The following is a 21,105-nucleotide window of genomic DNA, read 5'->3' as shown; positions in this document are numbered from 1 at the left end:
GTGCATCAAGATCTGATATAATATACAGCAAGGAATTCTCGCATGCTCAGAGCGACAGCATCTGGGCCTCTGGGACTTTGAGGTGGAACAGACTCTTAAAATAATGAGTGGGGACTTCAAGCTTTCAGGTATCCAGGGAACCTGAAGTTTGTACTGTTCACACCTGCAGGTTCCCCTCCTCATCCACCCCCAGCACAGCTCTCCGTGGGGATAAACAGAAACACTTTTGAAGTAATGAACTCTGGGCACAGCAAGGTACAGCTGTACCAGTCACTAGAGAGGAAAATCTTGGGTTCCTAGGCGTAACAGATGTGACACTCCTCCAACCCATGGCCCCAGACTTTTCTCCTCCTGGAAAGAAAGGGGAAAGAAGTATCTTTCCTGGAGAACCTGTGAGATTCCACAGAAGGACCTAAGGCTGTGAGGATGTTAGAGGCGCCCATGGCTCACCCTGACCATTCAGCTGACATTTCTCAGAGTTGCCTCACCCACCCCCCCCCCATCTCATGCACCAAGCTTGCCATCCCCACCCTTAAACAGAAGCAAGCTCACAATTTCCTCAAGCATCTGAAGAAAGTCCAACCTCAATCAATCCCGGAATGAAATGTGATTTGAAGGAACTAGAATTGGGGTGGGGAGGGAAGGTTTTAAAAGAGAGCTGCTGGGTATATTTTCTAATGGTAGGGCAGGCCGCGCAGCCATGAAATCAGAAGGATATTGGTATGAGATGTTTACGGGGCAGGAACATTCAGAAATCAAAAGCAAATTGGAAGAAATGAAAACAAATGACTGCTGACGCGGAATTCTCAGTCGAAGATGATTTGGGGGAAATCGTCCAGAAAACGAAGCATGCAGACAAAGACATGGCACAGAGACAAACTTGAAGAATCTGGGGAGCAGTTCCAGAAGCCATGCTTAAATAGCAGGAGTTTTAAGAAAGAGAGGAAGAAATCATAACGATAATAAAAAGAATAATCTAAAAACATTTTCCAGATGGAAGGACTTGAGTTCCTAACTGGAAGGGCCTGTGGAGCTCCTACAACAGTGGAAAAAACATTAATCAGAGCCCAAGGTTTGGGATCCTGAATAGTAGTGACCCAAGACTGCACATCCTCTGGAAATATGCATTGTGCCATCACAGAGAACAAGAATCGCAGTGCCTCCCGATCCACCGAAAGCATCAAAGAAAGCTTAAAATCAGGTTAAAACAGCCTGGAGAGAAAAAGAGACACTGTTCAGTGCTGTACCCAAGGTCCAGTCCATGGATGCATAGAGAGGGATTTGAGGACTGTGGCCCTAAGACATGATGTCACTTCCTGAGAAGGGTGAACAAAAGATGCTGGGCGATCAACTCAGGGCAGAGCCAGGGCAAAGCCCAGAAGTGCTGGAGGAAGACTCCAGGAAGACAGCTGTATCCTAGGGGCAAAATGGAATGAATATATCCGAGGTTGGCACCTGTCCAGGGGAGGTGAGGTCAAGAAGGCATAGCTCATACCTACTGAGTATTTGATGTCCTGAGCCGGTCGGAAGAGTGTCTGGTATTTGGGGCTCAGCCTGGCACACAGCAGGCAAGCCTGAGTGCAGAGCCCAGTGCCCAGGACGCACTGGCTGTGCAGCTCAACTCCAGCACAGGTGGAGTAAGCGCTTCTCTTAAATGCTCGAGACCAAACAGTTTGTACAGAGTTTTAGAGTAATTATAGCATTTACCAGGTGTCTTCATTATAAAAAAAAAAAATCTAAAACTTAAAATGCTTCAAAGACTCCAACTTTTTTTATTGGATTTTTTAAAAATTTATTTACATTTGAAATGTTATAACCTTTCCCGATTTCCCATCTATAACCCCCCTATCCCATCCCCTTTCTCCTCCTTCTATGAGGGTGTTCCCACACCCATCCACCCACTTCTTCCTGCCTCCCCGCCCTGACATTCCCCTACACTAGGGGGTCTAACCTTGGTAGGACCAAGGGCTTCTCCTTCCATTGGTGCCCAATAAGGCCATCCTCTGCTACATATGCAGCTGTAGCCATGGGTCTGTCTATGTGTACTCTTTGGATGGTGGTTTAGTCCCTGGGAGCTCTGGTTGGTTGGTATTGTTGTTCTTATGAGGTTGCAAACCCCTTCAACTCCTTCAATCCTTTTTCTAACTCCTCTAATGGGGACCCTGTTCTCAGCTCAATGGTTGACTGAGAGCATCTGCCTCTGTATTTGTCATGCTCTTGCAGAGCCTCCCAGGAGACAGCTATATCAGGCTCCTGTCAGCAGGTACTTCTTGGCATTAGTAATATTGTCTGGGTTTGGTGGCTGCGTGTATATGGGCTGCATCCTCAGTATGGCAGTCTCTGGATGACCTTTCCTTCAGTCTCTGTCCAACACTTTGTCTCTGTATTTCCTCCTGTGAATATTTTGTTCCCCCTTTTAAGAAGGAGTGAAGCATCCACACTTGGTGGTTGTTCTTCTTGAACTTCATGTGGTCTATGGATTGTAACTTGGATAATTCGAGTTTTTGGGCTAATATCCACTTATCAGTGAGTGTATGCCATGTGTGGTTTTTTGTGATTGGGTTACTTCACTCAGGATATTTTCTAGTTCCATCCATTTGTTTATGAATTTCATGAAGTCATTGTTTTGATAGCTGAGTAGTACTCCATTGTGTAGATGTACCACATTTTCTGTATCCATTCCTCTGTTGAAGGGCATCTGGGTTCTTTCCAGCTTCTAGCTATTTGAATATGGCTGCTATGAACATAGTGGAGCATGTGTCTTTGTTATATGTTGGAACATCTTTTGGGTATATGCCCAGGAGTGATATAGCTGGGTCCTCAGGTAGTACTATGTCCAATTTTCTGAGGAACTTCCAGACTGATTTCCAGAGTGGTACTAGCTTGTAATCCCACCAACAATGGAGGAGTGTTCCTCTTTCTCCACATCCTCGCTAGCATCTGTTGTCACCTGAGTTTTTTTATCTTAGTTATTCTGACTGGTGTGATGTGGAAAGCTTGGATTTGGGGAGATTGTAGAGATGACTCAGTGGTTAAGAGCACTGGCTATTCTCTCAGAGGATCCAAACATGGCAGTTTACAACTGTCAGTTCCAGGGAATCTGACACCCTCTTCTGGACTGCACACCTATCATGAACAGAAGAATGGAAACACCCATAGGCATAAAATAATAATTTAAATATATGAATATTTAATTTAAATGAAATAATAATTAAAAATTTAAAGCTTGGATTTCTGGATGGGAATGGGCAGCCTGTAATATATAATAAAATATAAATATTTTAAATAAGCAGAGAACAATAAAATGTGAACACAAATTAAATGATCATTTTATGTAGTTGGGTGTCAACAACTAATGCTTAATATTTTACAAGCTAGGAAGTAGCATAAGGAATATGAAGGAAAGTGCCAGAAGGTTCCGTGGAAAGCACCCTTCCAAAGGTGCAAAACCAAAACCACAAGCTGGGAGTTGACATTTACAGTAAAGATAGAGAACTAGAGCCCATTTTCCATTTCCCTCCAGATACATGAGTATATAAAGAGTAGCAGATAAATTCAAATAACCAGGTCCCAGTTCAGAAGTAGCCAAGGGTGTGAGGAATATTCCATGGACCATGGGTCTTGGAGAACCTGAGAGAGCTGGCATACAGACTCACCAACTTGATAGGAATCCATGCTGAGAGTCACCAGTGGAAAGAGCAGTGGAAAGCCTCAAACAGAAAGAAGCTGGGCATGCATGTATATGCATGTGGATGTGATATGTGACACATGGTACATACATACATGCATTCATACATACATGCATACATACATGCCGCAGTAGTGTGTATATGGTCACTAAAACCTTTCGATTATGGAAAAGCTTACCATGGAGGTAGACATGTTCAATAAAAAGGAACTCTACGTAACAAAGTGATTAATTTCCACAAGCAAATATGAACGAGTCCTAAAGATCACTCCCCTTGAAAAGCAGGTAGAGCTGAGGAAGTTCAGTGTGGCGTTCTTGCTGCTTGTGTGTAAACCTCTGGGTTCAGTCCCTGCACTGGGGGAAGAGCCATGTGTGTAAAGTAAGTTGAATACAAAGCCAACGGTGGGGATGTTTTTAGCCGAGTGGTAGCATCATGTTATGTGCAAACGTATTAGAATAGAGGAGGCATTCTGTCAGCTGAGAATGAACTGTCTGCTTACTCTTTCACTGGCATTTAAAACCTACCCGAGGGGTTGGGGATTTAGCTCAGTGGTAGAGCGCTTGCCTAGCAAGTGCAAGGCCCTGGGTTCGGTCCCCAGCTCCGAAAAAAAGAAAAGAAAAGAAAAGAAAAAACAAAACAAAACAAAAAAAAAACTACCCGAGTCTCAATGAACATTGTACTGTGTTAAGAAGGCAGCCACTTGGGGGAAACTAACATCTTTGAAATAGTCTTCCTTTCTCAGAAAATGGAATAACTTTCTCTTTATGTTGTCTGCCATATAGTCTGTATTGGGCAATTTGTAGGGTGACTTTCTGGCTTGTTCTATATACACACTAAATATTCATTGTGTACTAAGTAAATTTTCACGGCTTAGGAGTATTTTCTCCTGGTGAGGCCCTATCAGAATCGAGTTTTAGGTATTTGCTTGAAGGTGTGGTGTGTGTTAGAGGACCCATCTTACCTGCTCTCTCCAACCATCCCAGAGGAAAGAGGAAGCAATTGGATCCCGATGCTGGTGGATTGGGTTTGGGTGACTCTACTCCCCCCACCCCCCACCCCATTTCTTTTTTTTTTTTGATTCTTTTTTCCGGAGCTGGGGACCGAACCCAGGGCCTTGCGCTCCCTAGGCAGGCGCTCTACCACTGAGCTAAATCCCCAATCCCTCACCCCATTTCTTATAGTTTCCATGGACCCCACATTGTCCCTGGCACTCAGCACTGTTTGGAATAGGCAACAACTTCAGACACAGAGACAATGGGAACAGCTTGGTCACTGGTAGCCATAGAAACCAGCCAGCTTCTTGACACTGACTTGGGGATGTTTGTCAAGCCAAGAATGATGGAGTGTGACTGCCTAATGTGGTGGTCCAGGATACTCAGGGTGGCTCTCTCTTGCTTGCAGGAAGATGCTGAAGCTCTGTGGAGAGACGGAGGACGAGCTAGCTCAGGAGCTGATCCACTTTGAGCTGCGAGTGGAGAGGGATGTGATCGAGCCCCTGTTCCTGCTGGCGGAGGTGAGACCCTGACTGAGGCTGAGCCTGGGGCAGTGACATTCCTTCCACTGTTTCCTTCCCCTTCCCCAGTTACTGACCTGGTCATCCACCAGGATGCATCATGACCACACCCAAGTCCCAGCCTATCACCCTGGCCCTTCCAACACCCGCTTCCATGCCCAGTAGCATGAATGGCAGCTCCCTCCTGAGAGGAGTCTGGGGAGCTGGTGCAAAGGCCTCTGAAGACTTCTTTGCTTGATGTCCTTTTCTTCTTCGATTTTACACAATACTAAATAAAAATAAAATAGTTTATATTTTATTAAAAGGCTATCTTAACATCTTGGAGGCAATTTTCCTAGTTCCTACTTCGCGCAGCTTCATCCAGTGAGACAAGCTGGGATGTTTATGGGCCTCTCGGTGCGGCTGTCTCAGTTGTATCTCATTGGCCATACAGAACCTAACAGTTGCTCTGTGTGAGGGATGGAACTTTCTGTCTCTGTGCTGTGAGCCCCTGGCCTTCTTCAGCCGTGACACACATGGGATGTGGTTATTAGCACAACTCCCGAGACTCAGATTTCATTCTAGTTATCTCCTGCCCATTTAAATTTAAAATTACGTCATCTCATAGGACTGGAAGGTTTAGAAGGGTTTCCAGTATTGCCCAGTTCACATCCGGTTTCATCTCTAGATCACCTTCAGCCTGTCCTTGTCTCTCCATATTCCTTCTGAGGCAGAGGTATAAATAAATAATCAGTTATGCACCTAAAGGAGACCAGAGAATAAATTGACACGGTGCCTTGACGGCTCAGCATAGAGCAGCTGTAAGCCTTTGGATCACACACTGTGGATGGAATCAATTAACCATTGACCTTATTCCCATCCCACTCTGGCGGGGAGCACTCAGGAGCCGCACCTGCTCCTCATAAGGCTCTGGCCAAAGCCTGACGCAACCCCTCAAAGTGTGTGGGGGTGGAAGAGACAGGAGACTCCCGAAGGGAATCCAGGCTCCTTGCTGAGACTTGAGCCAAGCTCTGACCCCCCAGCCCTGCCCCACCCCTGGCTCTGTGCACTCAGCTGATGCTTCTTGCTGGTGAAGATAATCCCATTGGTGCATCCCTCAGCCCAGCTTAGCTGAGCAGGCGGAAAGTCCCTCACAGAGCACCAGGGTTCTCTCACATTTCCCCCTCTGTGTAAAAAAACCTCAGCCCCAAGATGATTTTCGTTCAATTCATAGCCAATTTTCCTTTCTAATTCTCACACCCTGCCCTACTTTTGCTGGGCCCGGAACCAAAACCCTGCACTGGAATCTTTCAAGGAAGTCATTTTTAGAAAGAAAAATATAAAAAGAGCATCCACATACAACCAATATGGAAGACGCCCTTGCGGAGAACTCCACAGAGGCCGAGTTATTCACTGCTGACTGTGGGAAATCTTGCTTTATTTCTATAAATATGCTAGCATGGCTCCTTTGTTTCCATAAATATAAACTGTATGTCCCAGTGGCATCCCTTAGCAGACCCTTAGCATCTCGGGTCTGCTAAGGCCATGGCTTCTCTGAGCTCAGCTGTTCACTTGAGTTAAGTCCGCTAGCACTTAAATGGTAGTGCGCCCTTCCTTCCTCCTGCTTCTAGCCCTTATGGAAGTAGACACAGAAGCCATTGGCTCTGTTTTGTTGTTGTTGTTTGTTTTGTTTTGTTCTTTTGTTATTTGTTTGTTTCTGGTTTGGCTAAGAGCAGGAGTGTGGCCTTCCCCGACCAAGCAGAGATGCATAGAACCTGGAAATGGCCCCAGGTGATGAGGGGCCTGGGGGGTGTCCAGGGAAGAGAGAACAGGTGCAGCTTAGGGAAGGAATTGAGTAATCTATCTGCTACTGGTCAAGGGAACAATGTTCCATGTATGCAAGATAAGTAAGTTCTAGAAATGCATTGGGGAGCTTGGGGTGAGTACACTATACTGCATCCTTGAAATGTGAGTGACAACTCTCAGGTGGATTTTCACACACACACACACACACACACACACACACACACACACACACACACGCAGGCAAGGGAGGAAGGAAAGCAGTAGGTATACTAGTTGTTAGAGCCAGGACCTTGGCATCAGCTTGTAAATGTGAAACCTAATTCCTGTTTGTGGCTGATTAGACTCAAGACAGTGCTGAAGGAGGAAATGGTTTGCTCTGAAAACAAGGACCAGGAGACTTGTAGCAAACATTCAGGTGACTGCCAGTAATTCTTGAAGTACTCTCTGAGAGTCGAGCCCTTCAGATATTAAACTTGGCCTTGGGTTTGACTGTGTGTCTCCTCTTCTGGAACTACAGGTGGAGATTCCAAATATTCAAAAGCAAAGGAAACATTTAGCAAAGCTGGTGCTTGACATGGATTCTTCCCGGACCAGGTAGAGTTTCTTCCCTTTCTTCTCAGCCTCTTTGGCAGGACCATGATATTTGGGGTGGTGGGAGAAGGTTTGTGTATGTACGGGGGTGGTTCTCATCAGTTAAGTTTTTAATACCTTCTGTGTACCGGGCACTGGGGGTAACAGCAGTGACCAGAAACGTGGGTTCCCTGCCTGCCTGAAGGCTACAGTTGAGTTTGAAGGTAGACCATGAGCAAGAGGACAATTCTAGGCAGCCATACATTGAAGAAAAAAAAAATCACACTGGTTATTTTTGGAAAGGAAAGGTGGAGGAAAAGGCACCAGCATCAGATGGGGAAACAGAAGAGTGCTGTTTTGAGTAGGTGTTTCTTGGTCAGAGTCTGTATAACCAGAAGGAGGCAACCGTGCAAACATGTGGAGGAAACTGCCTAAGAGGGGGCACAGTGCACGAGGTCTAAGGTGCTGTATTTGGGGTACAGGAAGAAGGTGCCTGAGTTGGGAGAGAGTGGGCATGAGAACCAAGAGGCAGGACTGAGATATGTGTGCATCAAGATATGTGCATTGCTCACTCTTGAACGTGTGTCAGCTGCTGAAGTGGATGGTGTAGACTGAGGGTCCCTGTGACAGCCCTTCTGTGAAGCTCCTCCAGGGCCATTCTGTACCTGCTACTCAGAAACTACAAACTTCTTGTAGTTTCACCAGATCATTGGCAGAGACCCTGATGTTGACCGTGGCTACTACGTGTGGACATGGTACATACTTGCTCTCTCTCTCTCTCTCTCTCTCTCTCTCTCTCTCTCTCTCTGTGTGTGTGTGTGTGTGTGTGTGTGTGTGTGTGTGTGTATGTGCACGTGCACACACAAGTCTAAGTTAAAAGAATGAAAGTCCACACACACACTGGTCTGGAAGGAACTGTTTGTTTCTACCGTAAGTCCTTTATAATTCAGTCTGAGTCATTTCATCATTTCATCTTATTTTACTTTTTTGAAGCAAGCAAACCCAGAAACTCTTGGGCAGAGAGATTTAGGACTGAGAGCCTGCAATGGGGTTCACAGGTCAGGAAAGAAGATCCTAGGCATGCTCATTTGTAGACCCGTTGCTTGGGATGAATCACTTCTTAGAATGCACCTCCTCACCTCTGCACAGGGAGTTACAGCCATTGTCCCCAGGAGAGGTGTTAAGAGCAGCAAGGAAAGTAACTCAAGCCCCTGCATATCCCAAGTGCTTTTCAACACAAAGGCCACGCTATAGAATGTTATACTGGGGCGGTAGGGGTGGTCTAGAAGGCATATGTAGTCACCCCTGACCAGAAACAGCATGGGTTACATCAGCAGAGAAGTTTCTTTTGTTGAGATAGACCAAGCCTCAGTCCCCCTGAATGACTCTTTCGAAATACATTTTAGAAGGGAATTTCACAGGGAATTTCACAGCGTGGCCATAAAGTTGGAAGCGAATGCCCTTTGCTACAGTCATCAGGTGAGCCGGAAGCAAAGGGCCGGAAACAAACTCGGTATTGTTGCCGTTTGTCTGCTGTTGGCTGTGGGAGGCGGTAAAACCCACCTTCCTTCATGGCAGGCTGCCGGGATTGGGATGAGACATGTCCCCGTACAGTCAGGTATTTGAATATTTGGTCTTCGGTTGGTGGCACTGTTTAGGGAGGTAATGGACCCTTTGGGAGATGGAGCCTGGCTGGAGGAAGCACATCCCTGAGGGCGGCCATTCCTGGTTTGCTTTCTCTGCTTTCCGCATGTGGCTGGAGCTGTGACGTCTCAGCTTCCCAGCTTCCTGCTCAGTGCAGTGAGCGCCTCCCCTGCCATATGGACTCTCCCTCAGGACTGCAAGCCAAAATAGACGCTTTCTTCCCTAAGTCACTTCTGGTGATGTTTTATCAAGCAACCAAAAGTAACTATCACGAAAGGGGTGGTGACACAATCCCGACGTGACTCCAAGGGTACCTTCATGCCGAGCACCCAGGAAGAGAGCAGGACGCATGAGGAGCCTGGGGTTGCTGCATCACTGTGTCTCTCTGTACTGCAGAAAATGGCACCTATGACACAAGTGTTCAGGGGTCAGGCGAGAGTCATGGAAGTTGATTGGAGTAGCACTACCTGCTCTTTGCTGTGACGAGTTAGACACCATGTCCCTCCCTGGGCTTGGGGTTTTACTTCCTTCTTTAAAAACCTGGGTATTCACCCCGAGGTCTTCTTTGCTTCTACAAGGAGAAGGCAGACTTCCTGTGTATGGTTGAATGCTAGTGTGGAAGCCTGTCTCTGCCTTCTCACGCCTTTTTCTTTAATCTTTTTTATGAGCAAGGGAGTAACCATCAAGTCATGGTCATGGCTGGTCTTGTTTAGTGAATTTAAGCAACACATACTTTCTGAAAGCCCAGGGAAGTGTCTGAGTCTCTCATCCATGATCAGCGGTTCCATCCCTCAGTCATTCTATATATTTGGATAAACATGCAACATATTTGAATATACATGCAGCATATTTGAATATGCATGCTACATATTTGAATATACATACTACATATTTGGGTATACATGCAACATATTTGAATATACATGTGACATATTTGAATATACATGCAACATATTTGAATATACATGCTATACATTTGAATCTGCTAAGGGTATCTGTAACTCCTCTTTCCAATGTCTGCCCTTACAGATTTCAGCTTGGACCCTGTATTAGTCGTTTTCTCTCCCACCGTCAGGGGACACTGCACAGAAAGCTCTTAAGCAGGAGGGTACTTTGGTTCACAGTTCAGGGAATGCATTTCATCGTGGTAGAGAAGGTGCGGTGGCTGGAGCAGTTGACAGCTGAGGGACTAGGAGTTTGAGGGGACTGGGCACATCACGTACTAGTCAAGAAGCAAAGCTCGGCCAGAGGGAAGGCCGGGCTATGAATTTGTATCCCAGCCTTTACAGTCATGTTTATGCCAGCTCGGCCCCATGGCCAGAGGGTTCCACAACCTCCGAAAACAGCGCCGCCAGCTGGTGGCCAACTGTAAAAGCACACGAGCCTGTCGAGGGCATTTTACCTCTAAAACACAGCACACAAACCCTCTGCCACCTTTGTACTTCAGACAAAAATAAAGCAAGATGGAACAAAACCAAAACAATCCTGTTATAAATGCAACTTATCTCCTTTATCCCGTTAGTGGCCTTCGGCTTCCCACTTTGTGCCGTGAATTAGGGCATAGAAGGTTGCTTGGCAGATGGTTTTGATAGCTCAGGTCCCTCACGATCTCCACTGGCTTCCCTTCATGTCTCTGCTTTAGTAACTGATGAGAGGACTGACCCAAACCCCTGAGTTCCTGACTCTCCAGTCAATTCAGGTGATGGTCTCTAGGGTGAAAGGGACATCCTCAGTACAGGTTCTTGCTCTTGTCCCTTGATTCTGAGGGGCTACATGCAGCCTGGGCCTCTCTGCCTTGTCGGACTTTGCTGAAAGCCACATCAAGCAGCCAGCCAAGCTGGCTTCCAGCTGTTTCCCTTCAAGCTGCACACTTAGTCAGCCAGTGGTGTGTTTATAAAAAGAGGGGGGGGATATATTCTGGTGGAGGTGTGGTGAGGTGTGGGGAAGGGGGGCGCCTCAGCGGGCCCATGCTGAGGCATCCCTTCCCCCTGAGGGAGGGCCACAGAACAGTATAGAATAGAGTTTATTCAGGGCATGGGGAGGGGAGTCAAGAGGCTAGAAGAGGCAGAGAAAAGGGGGAGGGGGAAGAGGAGAGTTGCCAGGTAACTGTGGGGTGGAGCTTAGACAAAAAAAAATGCTAGCAGGGAGGAAGAGCTGTCAGGATACACAGCCAAAAAATTCATACTGACTTCCAGAGTGGTATTGCATAGCAGGAATGGCAAGCTACTCTCCTGAGGCAGCTGGTTCTCCATATCCCCACCACCCCCACACTCTTTTTCCATTCAGCCACATTTGTTAGGTCCTAACCCTGGCGATGAGCTGCATCTGGCCTTCCAGGCATTCTTCACTCCTGTCTGCCGCCCGGGAACTGTACTATACCCCAGTGCTTCTGCGTGGAGCCCCTTAAAGTCATCTTTATCCATCCTCGCTCAGCACGTCTTGGTCAATACTTCTATGCCTGGATCTTTGAGTTTTAGCACAGCTCGAGTGAATCTGTCAGGTCCATCTTCTCTACCAGCGTGTAAATGAAGGCTGAATGGAACGCATGGCATTTGTCAATGTTTAAGTAATTCTGTCCTGACTGCTTCCAGTCAATGAAACAGATCTAAATATACTGAGAGAACACTGATGGGAGAATTGAGCTCTGAACCGCAGCCCTCTGATAGAGTAGCAAGCCCTCTTACCTGCTGAGACGGCTCTGAACGTCCTCCCCACCCATCCTGCACACAGGCGCACACCCCACACACATACACACCACTCACACACACACCCAGGCACATGCACACACACCACTCACACACACACACACACAGGCACATGCACACACACCACTCACACACACACACCCAGGCACATGCACACACACCACTCACACACACACACCCAGGCACATGCACACACACCACTCACACACACACACACAGGCACATGCACACACACCATGCACCCCCCCACACACACACCACTCACACACACACACACAGGCACATGCACACACACCACTCACACACACACACACACACACCATGCACCACACACACACACACACACACTCACACACATACACACAGGCACATGCACACACACCACTCACACACACACACAGGCACATGCACACACACCACACACACACACACACCACGCCCCCCCCCACACACACCACTCACACACACAGAGGCACATGCACACACACCACTCACACACACACAGGCACATGCACACACACACAGAGGCACATGCACACACACCACTCACACACACAGGCACATGCACATACACACACACACACACACAGGCACATGCACACACACCACTCACACACAGGCACATGCACACACACCACTCACACACACACACACACAGAGGCACATGCACACACCACACACACACACACACACACACATACACACACACACACTTTAAACCATCTATTAGCTAGTTCCTCTTAGGTAACCTGGTCAGATGGTGGCTCTATTTTGATCCTATAGTCAACATGGAGGTGTATTTGCTGTTTCATATAAATTATAACTACAATGCCCCACATTTTGTTTGACCCAAGTCTCTCTCTCAGTACTTTAATGCCTTTATTTACGTAGCTGACTCCAGATAGCATGCACAAATGGGTTGTTTATGCAGAGCGCGTCTCTACAGAGAGTGTTGTTCCGATTCCTGCTAGCTTAGCTTCTCTTACTGTTTCAACTTAGAGAAATTGCTCTAACATTTCTCTAACTGATTATCCTGGAGTCAGTGTGGTTCTCAGGGCTCGTGTCTTCCTGGTAGCCTGTACCCAGCCCAGGGTCTGAGAGTCTTTGTACAGTGGTTTCCCCATGTTGCATTCTGAGAGGCCGAGACGTTTGTGATGTTCTCCTATTAAATGCCCCCTTGATCCCACACCCCCACATTCTTAGGACTGCCCTGCAGATAAGAAGGGAAAGCACAACAGTAGAGCTACTGCTTAGCCAGCTGATTAGGTTTTTGAGTTAAGGCCGGGGCAGAGGACGATGTTGTCCTGGTATTTGGACCCCTCAATTGCCAGGCTGCAGACACAATCTAAGGGTTGGGGGAAGGTCCTCGTTTGGTCAGTACTTAATATTATATTTAAAAGAAAACCTCTCATCTTGTTACATTTCATCAGGGCACTTCCTAGGAAGATTTCCCAAGTCTCCTGCCAGTTGAAACACTTGGTAACCCATGACCACATTCCTACGTGAGCTCCAGCAGTCCATCTTAGGCAAGGCATCTTCCCACCCATTTCCCCAACCCTTCATCTTCCGGACTTCCCAGACTGGTGAGGCTTAGCCGCCATTTGTCACCCTGACTGGCCTACTGTGCTTCTCACAGGCTAGAACTAGCTCTGTCTCTCCTGGTGAAGATGATAGATCCAGAAGGCAAGTAACGATAATGATCTGGTCTGTCCTTCTCCTACCTGCTGGTCCCTGTGAGCCGGTGAGGGCTCAACCTCCCCAGAACCCTGCCAAGCCCTTTCCTCTTCATTCTGTTCTGTCTTTCCCTGATGCTGATTCCAGCAACTAGACACAAGTGTTAACATTTATTCCTCCTTCTATGTCTCCTGGGTGTTTTCCTCAAGAGGCCAGGGCCCGCCCTGCAAAGATGAGAGTTTTATGGAATTACTATGTGGTTTCTAAATGTTCTAAATAGCCTGATGCTATTCCAGATTTCCCAGTGCAAAGTTTTACCTTCAAATAGGCTTTTAGGTCTATCAGTCACTGTGAGGAACTTAAAATGAATGACAGCGACCACACTGAAAGGCAGTGCTGGTCACTTTGAAATGTGGGCTATGTTGCTGTTCACTATGGTGGGCCTGATTAAGTTTCAAATATCTCACAGCAAAATCTGAGGGAGGCGCATCATGTACTTTTATCAGCAGGTCGCACTTTGCTCCATAAATGTCAACAGTTGTCATTTGTCAGAGAAAAGAGGACAGCAATGGTGACTGTCATTTGGCTTTAGTATGTAGAAGGTCATAGAGGACGCAGTTGCAAACTGTAGGATGCTGGTCCTGCGGGTAGGGTCATGTGATCCTCAGCTTCACTCATTTCTCCTGTGGAAAGGTGTGCCTCTTTCCTAGTGTGGCACTGGTATTTCCTGGTCAAGCCTCCTGCTGACAACTTGAGGCCAGGTATTTCTTCAGCACTTGGCCTTATCCCCAGAGCTCTATTAGGGCTCCACCTGGACTCCACCTGAGCTCCACCTGGGCTCCACCTGAGCAACACCTGTCTCATGTGTATCGTTTTTCTCTCTTGTTTTCCATCAGGTGGCAGCAGACTTCCAAGTCTTCAGGGCTTTCCAGCAGCCTTCAGCCTGCGGGTGCCAAAGCCGATGCCCTCAGGGAGGAGATGGAGGAAGCTGCCAATAGAGTGGAGATTTGCCGGGTACCTGTTCCCCTTGCTCTTCTCTCCTGGGGTAGGCTGAGGAGACCTTAGGGGTTGTCTGTGTTAGTCAGTGAGTTTCCTTGAAACTCAGCTGGTAATACTCCAGCTAATTGAAGTGTCCCCATTGTCTACTCATAACTCTAGAGAGTACATGATGAACTCAGACTCGGGGCTGTGAGGGTCACTTGAACAGGGAGGCCCAGACCGTCACTGGAAATCTGACACTGTAAACAAGGAGGGCATGACCCTCATTTTTGTGGGGAGCTTTAGGACAACTAGGTTCCAAAGAATACATTGTAGGTGCCTGGGTCAAGTGAGAATTTAGAATGAGCCTCAAGTCCTGTGATATTAAAATGTTTCTTCTCTTGTTTGCTTTTTAATACTACCCAAGTCACTGTATCTACCATATACCTATTGGGAGACACTGCAAATGTTAACTGTGGAGATCAACAAAGAAAACATTTTCTGTTTTAAACACAGAGAGAGAGAGAGGGGGGGGGGGCAGGCTAATTCTAAGAGCTGGGATCCTGTACTTGTGGGATTATGTCATTCATTGCATACATTACTGTTCCCATCTATTATAACATCCCCCATGCATACATATTGTGTCAGACATAATGAGTCATAGACCGTTCATAGTGCTACTATATATATTTATGTCTCTTTATGTCTGTGTTAGGTTGGGTCCCTAAGAAAGTTAAACCTGTGAAAAATGTACTTAGACCCAAATATGAGAAAACGCACTTCTGTATGTACATTGCATTCCTATTGTGTGTTAGCTCTGTACATGAGTGTGCACACGCATTTGCGTGTGTGTGTGTGTGTGTGTGTGCACATGCATGCACGCCTGTGTGTCAAGTGCAGGGCTTTATCACTATTGATTTTTGCAGCCACACTGTGCAGGTAGCACTGACCTTGCATTTACATGACACTAAGTACTTCTCTGGGATTAGAAACACTGTAGGATATTTTTTCAAAGTCCTCTGTCTCCCCGGCTGCCATCCTCTGAAAACCAACAGAGAAATACAAATGCTTCAGATCCCAGGTTCATTGTGATTGAGGCAGACTGGCCATGTGTGCTTCTGGGTCAGGGCAAATCAAAGCTAGTGTGCTGTTTCTGAAGTGTAATTCTCTTCCCCTGCTGATTCGGACATGATGTATACTTTTTCTATTGTATATCCCGTTATTCTGTTCAAAAGCATTTTTGTTTTTTGAGGGCAGGAAGGTTATTGAGCAAACTTTATTACTTTCACCAAATGCTAGAAAGATAGGTTAAAAAATTAGAAAATCTTTCCCACAAGTCAGGTCATATACACAATTAATCTAATTTTAATGTATATTAATTATGTATTATTTTAAAATTCATAATATTCATTTTTCTGATATTTTTTGAGACTATAGTTATAACCATTTCTCCCTTGCCCTTTCTCCCTCCAATCCTTCCCATGTACTCTTACTTGCTAGCTTTCAAATTCATGGACTCTTTTTAAGTTGATTGATGCAAATATATATATAATATATATATATATATATATATATATATATATATATATATATATAGAGAGAGAGAGAGAGAGAGAGATTTCCAATACATAGATATACCCTGGTTAGTCTGTATAGTGTCACTTGTATGAATGTTTCAGGGATGACTGTTTGGTATTGGGTAGCTAATTGGGGTGCCCTTCCCTGGGTAAGACTATTTCTCCCGGTCTCAGCATCTCTTAGCTGCCTGCAGTTCTTTGTTTGGGTTGAGGCCTGTGGGCATTCCCTGTCCACTTTGGCATGTCAATGGGTACTATCCCTGTTTGGTTCACATTTGGGTGGTGGTGCTGATGAGACTTGATGGGTGCAGCTCCTGATGTTACCAGGAGACACACTCTCACAGGAGACTCCCGTATCCTGATGGATACAAGGAGAGGTAATGGGGAGGGAGCTATAGCTCAGATGGTAAAGCACCTACTGTATCCAAGGACCAGAATATAGATCTCCAGAATCCATGTGGAAGGCTAGGCCTAGCAGTCTATGCTGACAACCCTGTGTTTAGAGTGGAGCACGAGACAGATCCCTAAAGCTGGCCAGACCGTGTGTGTTTACATGTCATGTGCTGTGTGTATGGTGCATATGTGTGCACATACATATGGAGGCCTGCAGTTATGGTTGTGACTGCTGTCTCAGTTTCTTTAGAGATGGTGTTTCTTACCAACATGGTGGATGAGGATGCAAGGCGAGGCTGTAAAATGAAGGAACAGCTCCAGGGTGGAGTTGCTCTGAGTCAAGACCAGAATCTACCTGGCAGGAAACTAAGTCTGTGACTCAAAAGGGTAGCTGGGAATTTCTTACAGCTGTGTGCAAATAGTGGGAGCTTCTGAAGAACAAGTCAGGGATGCTTAGAAAGATAAAACTGGCCCACATCAAACATTTCTTTCTCTCAAAACTTTTGAAAAATAAAAATGTTTGCCTTTTTTTAAACCTTCAAAATAAGTTTTCAAGTAGTAAGAGCACTTTAGTTCTGTTTTGAGAAGACCCTTAACATCACAGCAAGAGGAAGCATAGTGTAAAGAGAGTTCCCACGCCCCCGTTTATACCAGGGGCTCGCTCACTCGGCCTGCACCAGTGCACACCGGGGCTTCCTTCTTTGGGGTTGTACTTTGAGTGGATGTGGAAAAATCTGTGAGGTGTGTCTGACATCAGAGTGGCATGAGGATCACCCCGAGTCCTGGTAGCGCCTCATCTTCCCACCGTCCCTGTCAGTTTGCAGATTTCAGAACTCACACAGCTGCCATCATGGAGCAGACAGCTCCTTCCACTTTGCCAGCTTTCCCTTCACACTGGGCATTTGGGTTTCCTTCAAGCTTCCCCGTGGTTTAAAGCTCCTATTTAACATTGTGAACAGTGTGCATTTGCCGGATGGGACACAGATCATCTGTCCATTCTTAGGAGCCATCTTAGGTGCCGCCGACTGTTGGCAGTTACGAGCGCAGATGCTGTCCTTGAGCGAACAGGTTTTCGTTCTTGTGTTCCACACAGCAGCAAGGAGCAGCGTTCCTGTTGCTCCACGTCTGCCTCATCGTCCCGTGTTGTCAGTACCTGAGATTTTAGGCCTTTCTAAAAGGGATATGTCAGAACATTGTTTGCAACTTTTTTTTTTTAATTTAAAAGTCCGTAATGACGATGTTATGATTGTTTCCTATTGAGGATGGGTCTATTCTGATCCTGTGCCCATTTTAAATTCTTAATTAAAAACAACTAAGCAAGACACTTAAAAGGAAAAAAAACCTCAGTTTTGAAATAATTTTTCTATGGATAATGATAATTTCTCCTACATGAAATAGCCGTATACAAATAGTTATGAAGTTACCCTTGTTTTTATAGTGATAAATGGGAAACACAAGAATCTCACGATTGACCACAGATTTTTATGTTGCTCTTTTGTCGAAGTGGTCTGGGTAAAATAACGTTGGGAATAGATGGTGAGAGCCAAAGAAAGCAGTGTTTTCATAGAACTAGTATTTCCCCATCTGCCTCCACTTGATATTAATCAAAACATACTGTTGGCCATTTGGTTTTTGGAAGGCAGATACGGTTCTCCACACTCAGCACTCCCTTCATGTGCAGTAAGGAACGAAGGGAGAAGAATCTCAATAGAGGTCAGAATGTGCTGGGACACTCAGAGCTTCGGAATTAAGAATGTGTCCTTGCTGAATGGAAAGCAGGCTCTGAGCTCAGGTCGCAGGCTGTTTCTAGTAGACACACTAGTTCCTGCGAGAGAGAAACAGGGACATCTCCACCCTGTTTCCACATTGTGCGGGTGTCTGGTCCTTTGGTTGGCTGGCTGACAAATTAGAATCTGGCTGCTTCACTGGGAAGTCCTGTGCTGCATGGAGGATGTTGTAGTCATATAACACTCGCATCTTCCCGGCTTCACAGAAGAGTTATGAAGCCTGCACTCGGCACAGAACAGGCATAAAAGACCCCGGCCTTTGATTGGATTGTCAGTTATCATTGTGTTCTTCAGTCCCTCGTGTGCTTGGGCCAGTGTTCTTTCTGCCTAATACCAGTTTCTCCTTTAATTCTTTCTGTGACCTGAGGGAAGATATTGTAAGGCATTTATTCTGTTCCATTTGCCAAGTATGTTTGATGGCCCAGAACGTGGTCTCTCTTGGTCTAGACTGCATGCACGGTTGCCAATGGTGTGCATTTGCTGGGGTTGAAGGTGTGGCCTGCCTCTGCCACTGGTGTTGCTACTGAGCTCCCCTGTGTCTGTGCTGACTTCCGGCCTGCTGCTACCATTTCTACTGTGATGGTGTTTCCCTTTGGAGTTCTATAAGTTATTGATGAACATAGCTTGATGTTCTGTATATACATCGAAGATTATTGTGTCTTCTGAAGTACTGATTCCTCTCTAATAGCGTCCTTTCCTACCCATCTTGCCCCAATAACTTTCCTTACTCTAATGCCTGCTTTATCTGAAATGGCAATGTAGCAACCCCACTTCCTTTTGATTAGTCTTGGCAAAGTTTGTCTTTTTATATCCCTTTTCTTCTCTTGGGGGGATGGTAAGACAGCGTGTCATCCTGTATTCCACAGTAGTGTCAGAGTCCGCATCCCTTCCTCAGCCTCCAGAGCGTCAGGATAAAGCAAGTGTCCCCATGCCTGGCTCTTCCCTCCACACTGAATCTGTATGTGCATTTCTGCTTAGACTGGGTTTCTTCTGGATTTAAGACCTGGTAGGCTTGGTGGTTACGAGTATTTATCACTGCTGCAAATGAGCCAGCTTTGGCTCCTAAGCACCTCGTTGGCAGCTGACAACCATCTGTGACTCCAGTTCCACAGGATCAGGTGCCCTCTTCTGACCTCCTGGGTACCTCACATACACATGCATGCCCGGCCACCAAAACGCTCATAGGCATGACATAAAAATCAACAAATCTATACAAATGAATCAAAAGCCATAGCCAACGCATAGTTGAATGGACATTGCTTTGTGAAGCTGTTCTGACAGTCTCTGTCTTTCGGTTCATAGAATTAGAGCTGTTCAGAGTGATCGTTGATCTAGAATTAGAGCTGTTCAGAGTGATTGTCGACAGTGCAGGTTGATATCTAGTATGTGTTTCTGATTTGTGTATGCTGCTCTTGCTCTTGTACTTCTCTCCCTCTGTTCTTTCATTTTTAGTTTGAATTGAACGTTTTGTCTGATTTTGATTCTCTCCTTTAAAGTAACGATATCTTCCCGTTTTTACTTTTTATCGGCTTCTCTAGAACTTAAACAATTTACAAGCTAGTTCAAGCCCACTCTCAAATACCATAGTCCTCTTTCATAAGTCGCAAGTACTTGTTTATGTATTTCTTTTTGTGTAAATTCTAGTATGCAGGCACACCATGACACTCTGGAAGTCAGAGGACAAATCTAGAGAATAAGGTCTCTCCTTCTATCATTGTGATCCAGGGATGGAACATGGATCTTCACGCTTGGCACTTTTAGCCAAGTACTCCCAATTGGGAATACGTTGTTGGTAGTATTAGCCTTTGGGAACTGTCACCCCTGAGACCACTTAGTAACAAAAAAGCTTTCATTTTGCTTTCACTATCAGTTAATTTTCTCATTGCTGTGACAAAAATGCAGGACAGAGGCAGCTTAAAAAAAATAACTTTAACTAATAGTTGGAAGGTGTGTTTGTTAGGGTTTCCATTGCTGTGAAGTGACACCGTGACCAAGGCAACTCTTAAAAAGGACATTTAATTATGGCTTACTTACAGGTTCAGAGTTTCAGTTCATTATTATCCAGGCAGGCATGGTGCTAGAGGAGCTGAGAGTTCTACATCTTGTTTAGCAGGCAAACAGGAAAAGACTGACTCTCAGGCAGGTAGGAGGGGGGTGTCAAAGCCCACTCCCACAGTTCCCACACTTCCTCCAACAAGGCCACACCTCCGAATAGAGCCGCTCACATTCAAACCACTGCAGAGGGTGCAGTGGTTCGTGGTAGGCGAGACACGATGGTAGGGGCGTGAGGCACTTGGTCACATCATGTTAGGAAGCAGAGAGAGATGATATACCCCTCCCATGTTGTTGAGTCAAGAGCTGTAGCCCACAGGTTGAATGTCACCCACCACATTCAGAGGACATCTCGCTCCCCAGTTAAACCTCTCTGGGAATGCCCTTAGAGATATGGCTAGAGCTATGGCTCCTAGGTGTTCTAAATCACACAAGGCTATGAAATGAGACCAGCACACCCTCACTCGTTGTTCTGCACTGTGCTTTCTTTCTGGGGATCTGGGTGTCTCTTCATATCATATTCTTTCTCTGTGCAATCATGTTTAGCTTGCTAGACATGCCGTGTCTAGGGCAACACAGCTCTCCGTCTTTCTTTGCTGGCCAAGTCTTTATTTCTCCTTTACTTTTGAAGGGTAATTTCTCAGAGTATTGGATTCTAAGTTAGCTTTAATGTTTCTCTTCTAATATTTTCCCCACCCCATGCTGTGTACCAGCTTGCATGCTTTCTGAGTTAAACTC

The 21,105-nt window shown here is 46.0% G+C and overlaps 1 protein-coding gene across 7 annotated transcripts in view; it reads left to right on the top strand.

The window, feature by feature from the left end:
- Arhgap44 (Rho GTPase activating protein 44) overlaps positions 1-21,105 on the top strand; it is a 167,304-nt gene that overhangs the window by 103,022 nt on the left and 43,177 nt on the right. For all 7 annotated transcript variants that reach the window (XM_063269017.1, XM_063269021.1, XM_063269020.1 and 4 more), the window contains 3 exons: positions 5,091-5,202; positions 7,505-7,581; positions 14,477-14,594. In XM_063269017.1, coding sequence (XP_063125087.1) covers positions 5,091-5,202; positions 7,505-7,581; positions 14,477-14,594 — 307 coding nt within the window. The remainder of the gene's footprint in view (positions 1-5,090; positions 5,203-7,504; positions 7,582-14,476; positions 14,595-21,105) is intronic.

Source organism: Rattus norvegicus, chromosome 10, assembly GCF_036323735.1.
Source record: "Rattus norvegicus strain BN/NHsdMcwi chromosome 10, GRCr8, whole genome shotgun sequence".
Classification (NCBI taxonomy): domain Eukaryota; kingdom Metazoa; phylum Chordata; class Mammalia; order Rodentia; family Muridae; genus Rattus; species Rattus norvegicus.
The sequence above is the reverse complement of the archived record's forward strand: the minus strand, read 5'-3'. Positions and strand labels throughout refer to the sequence as shown.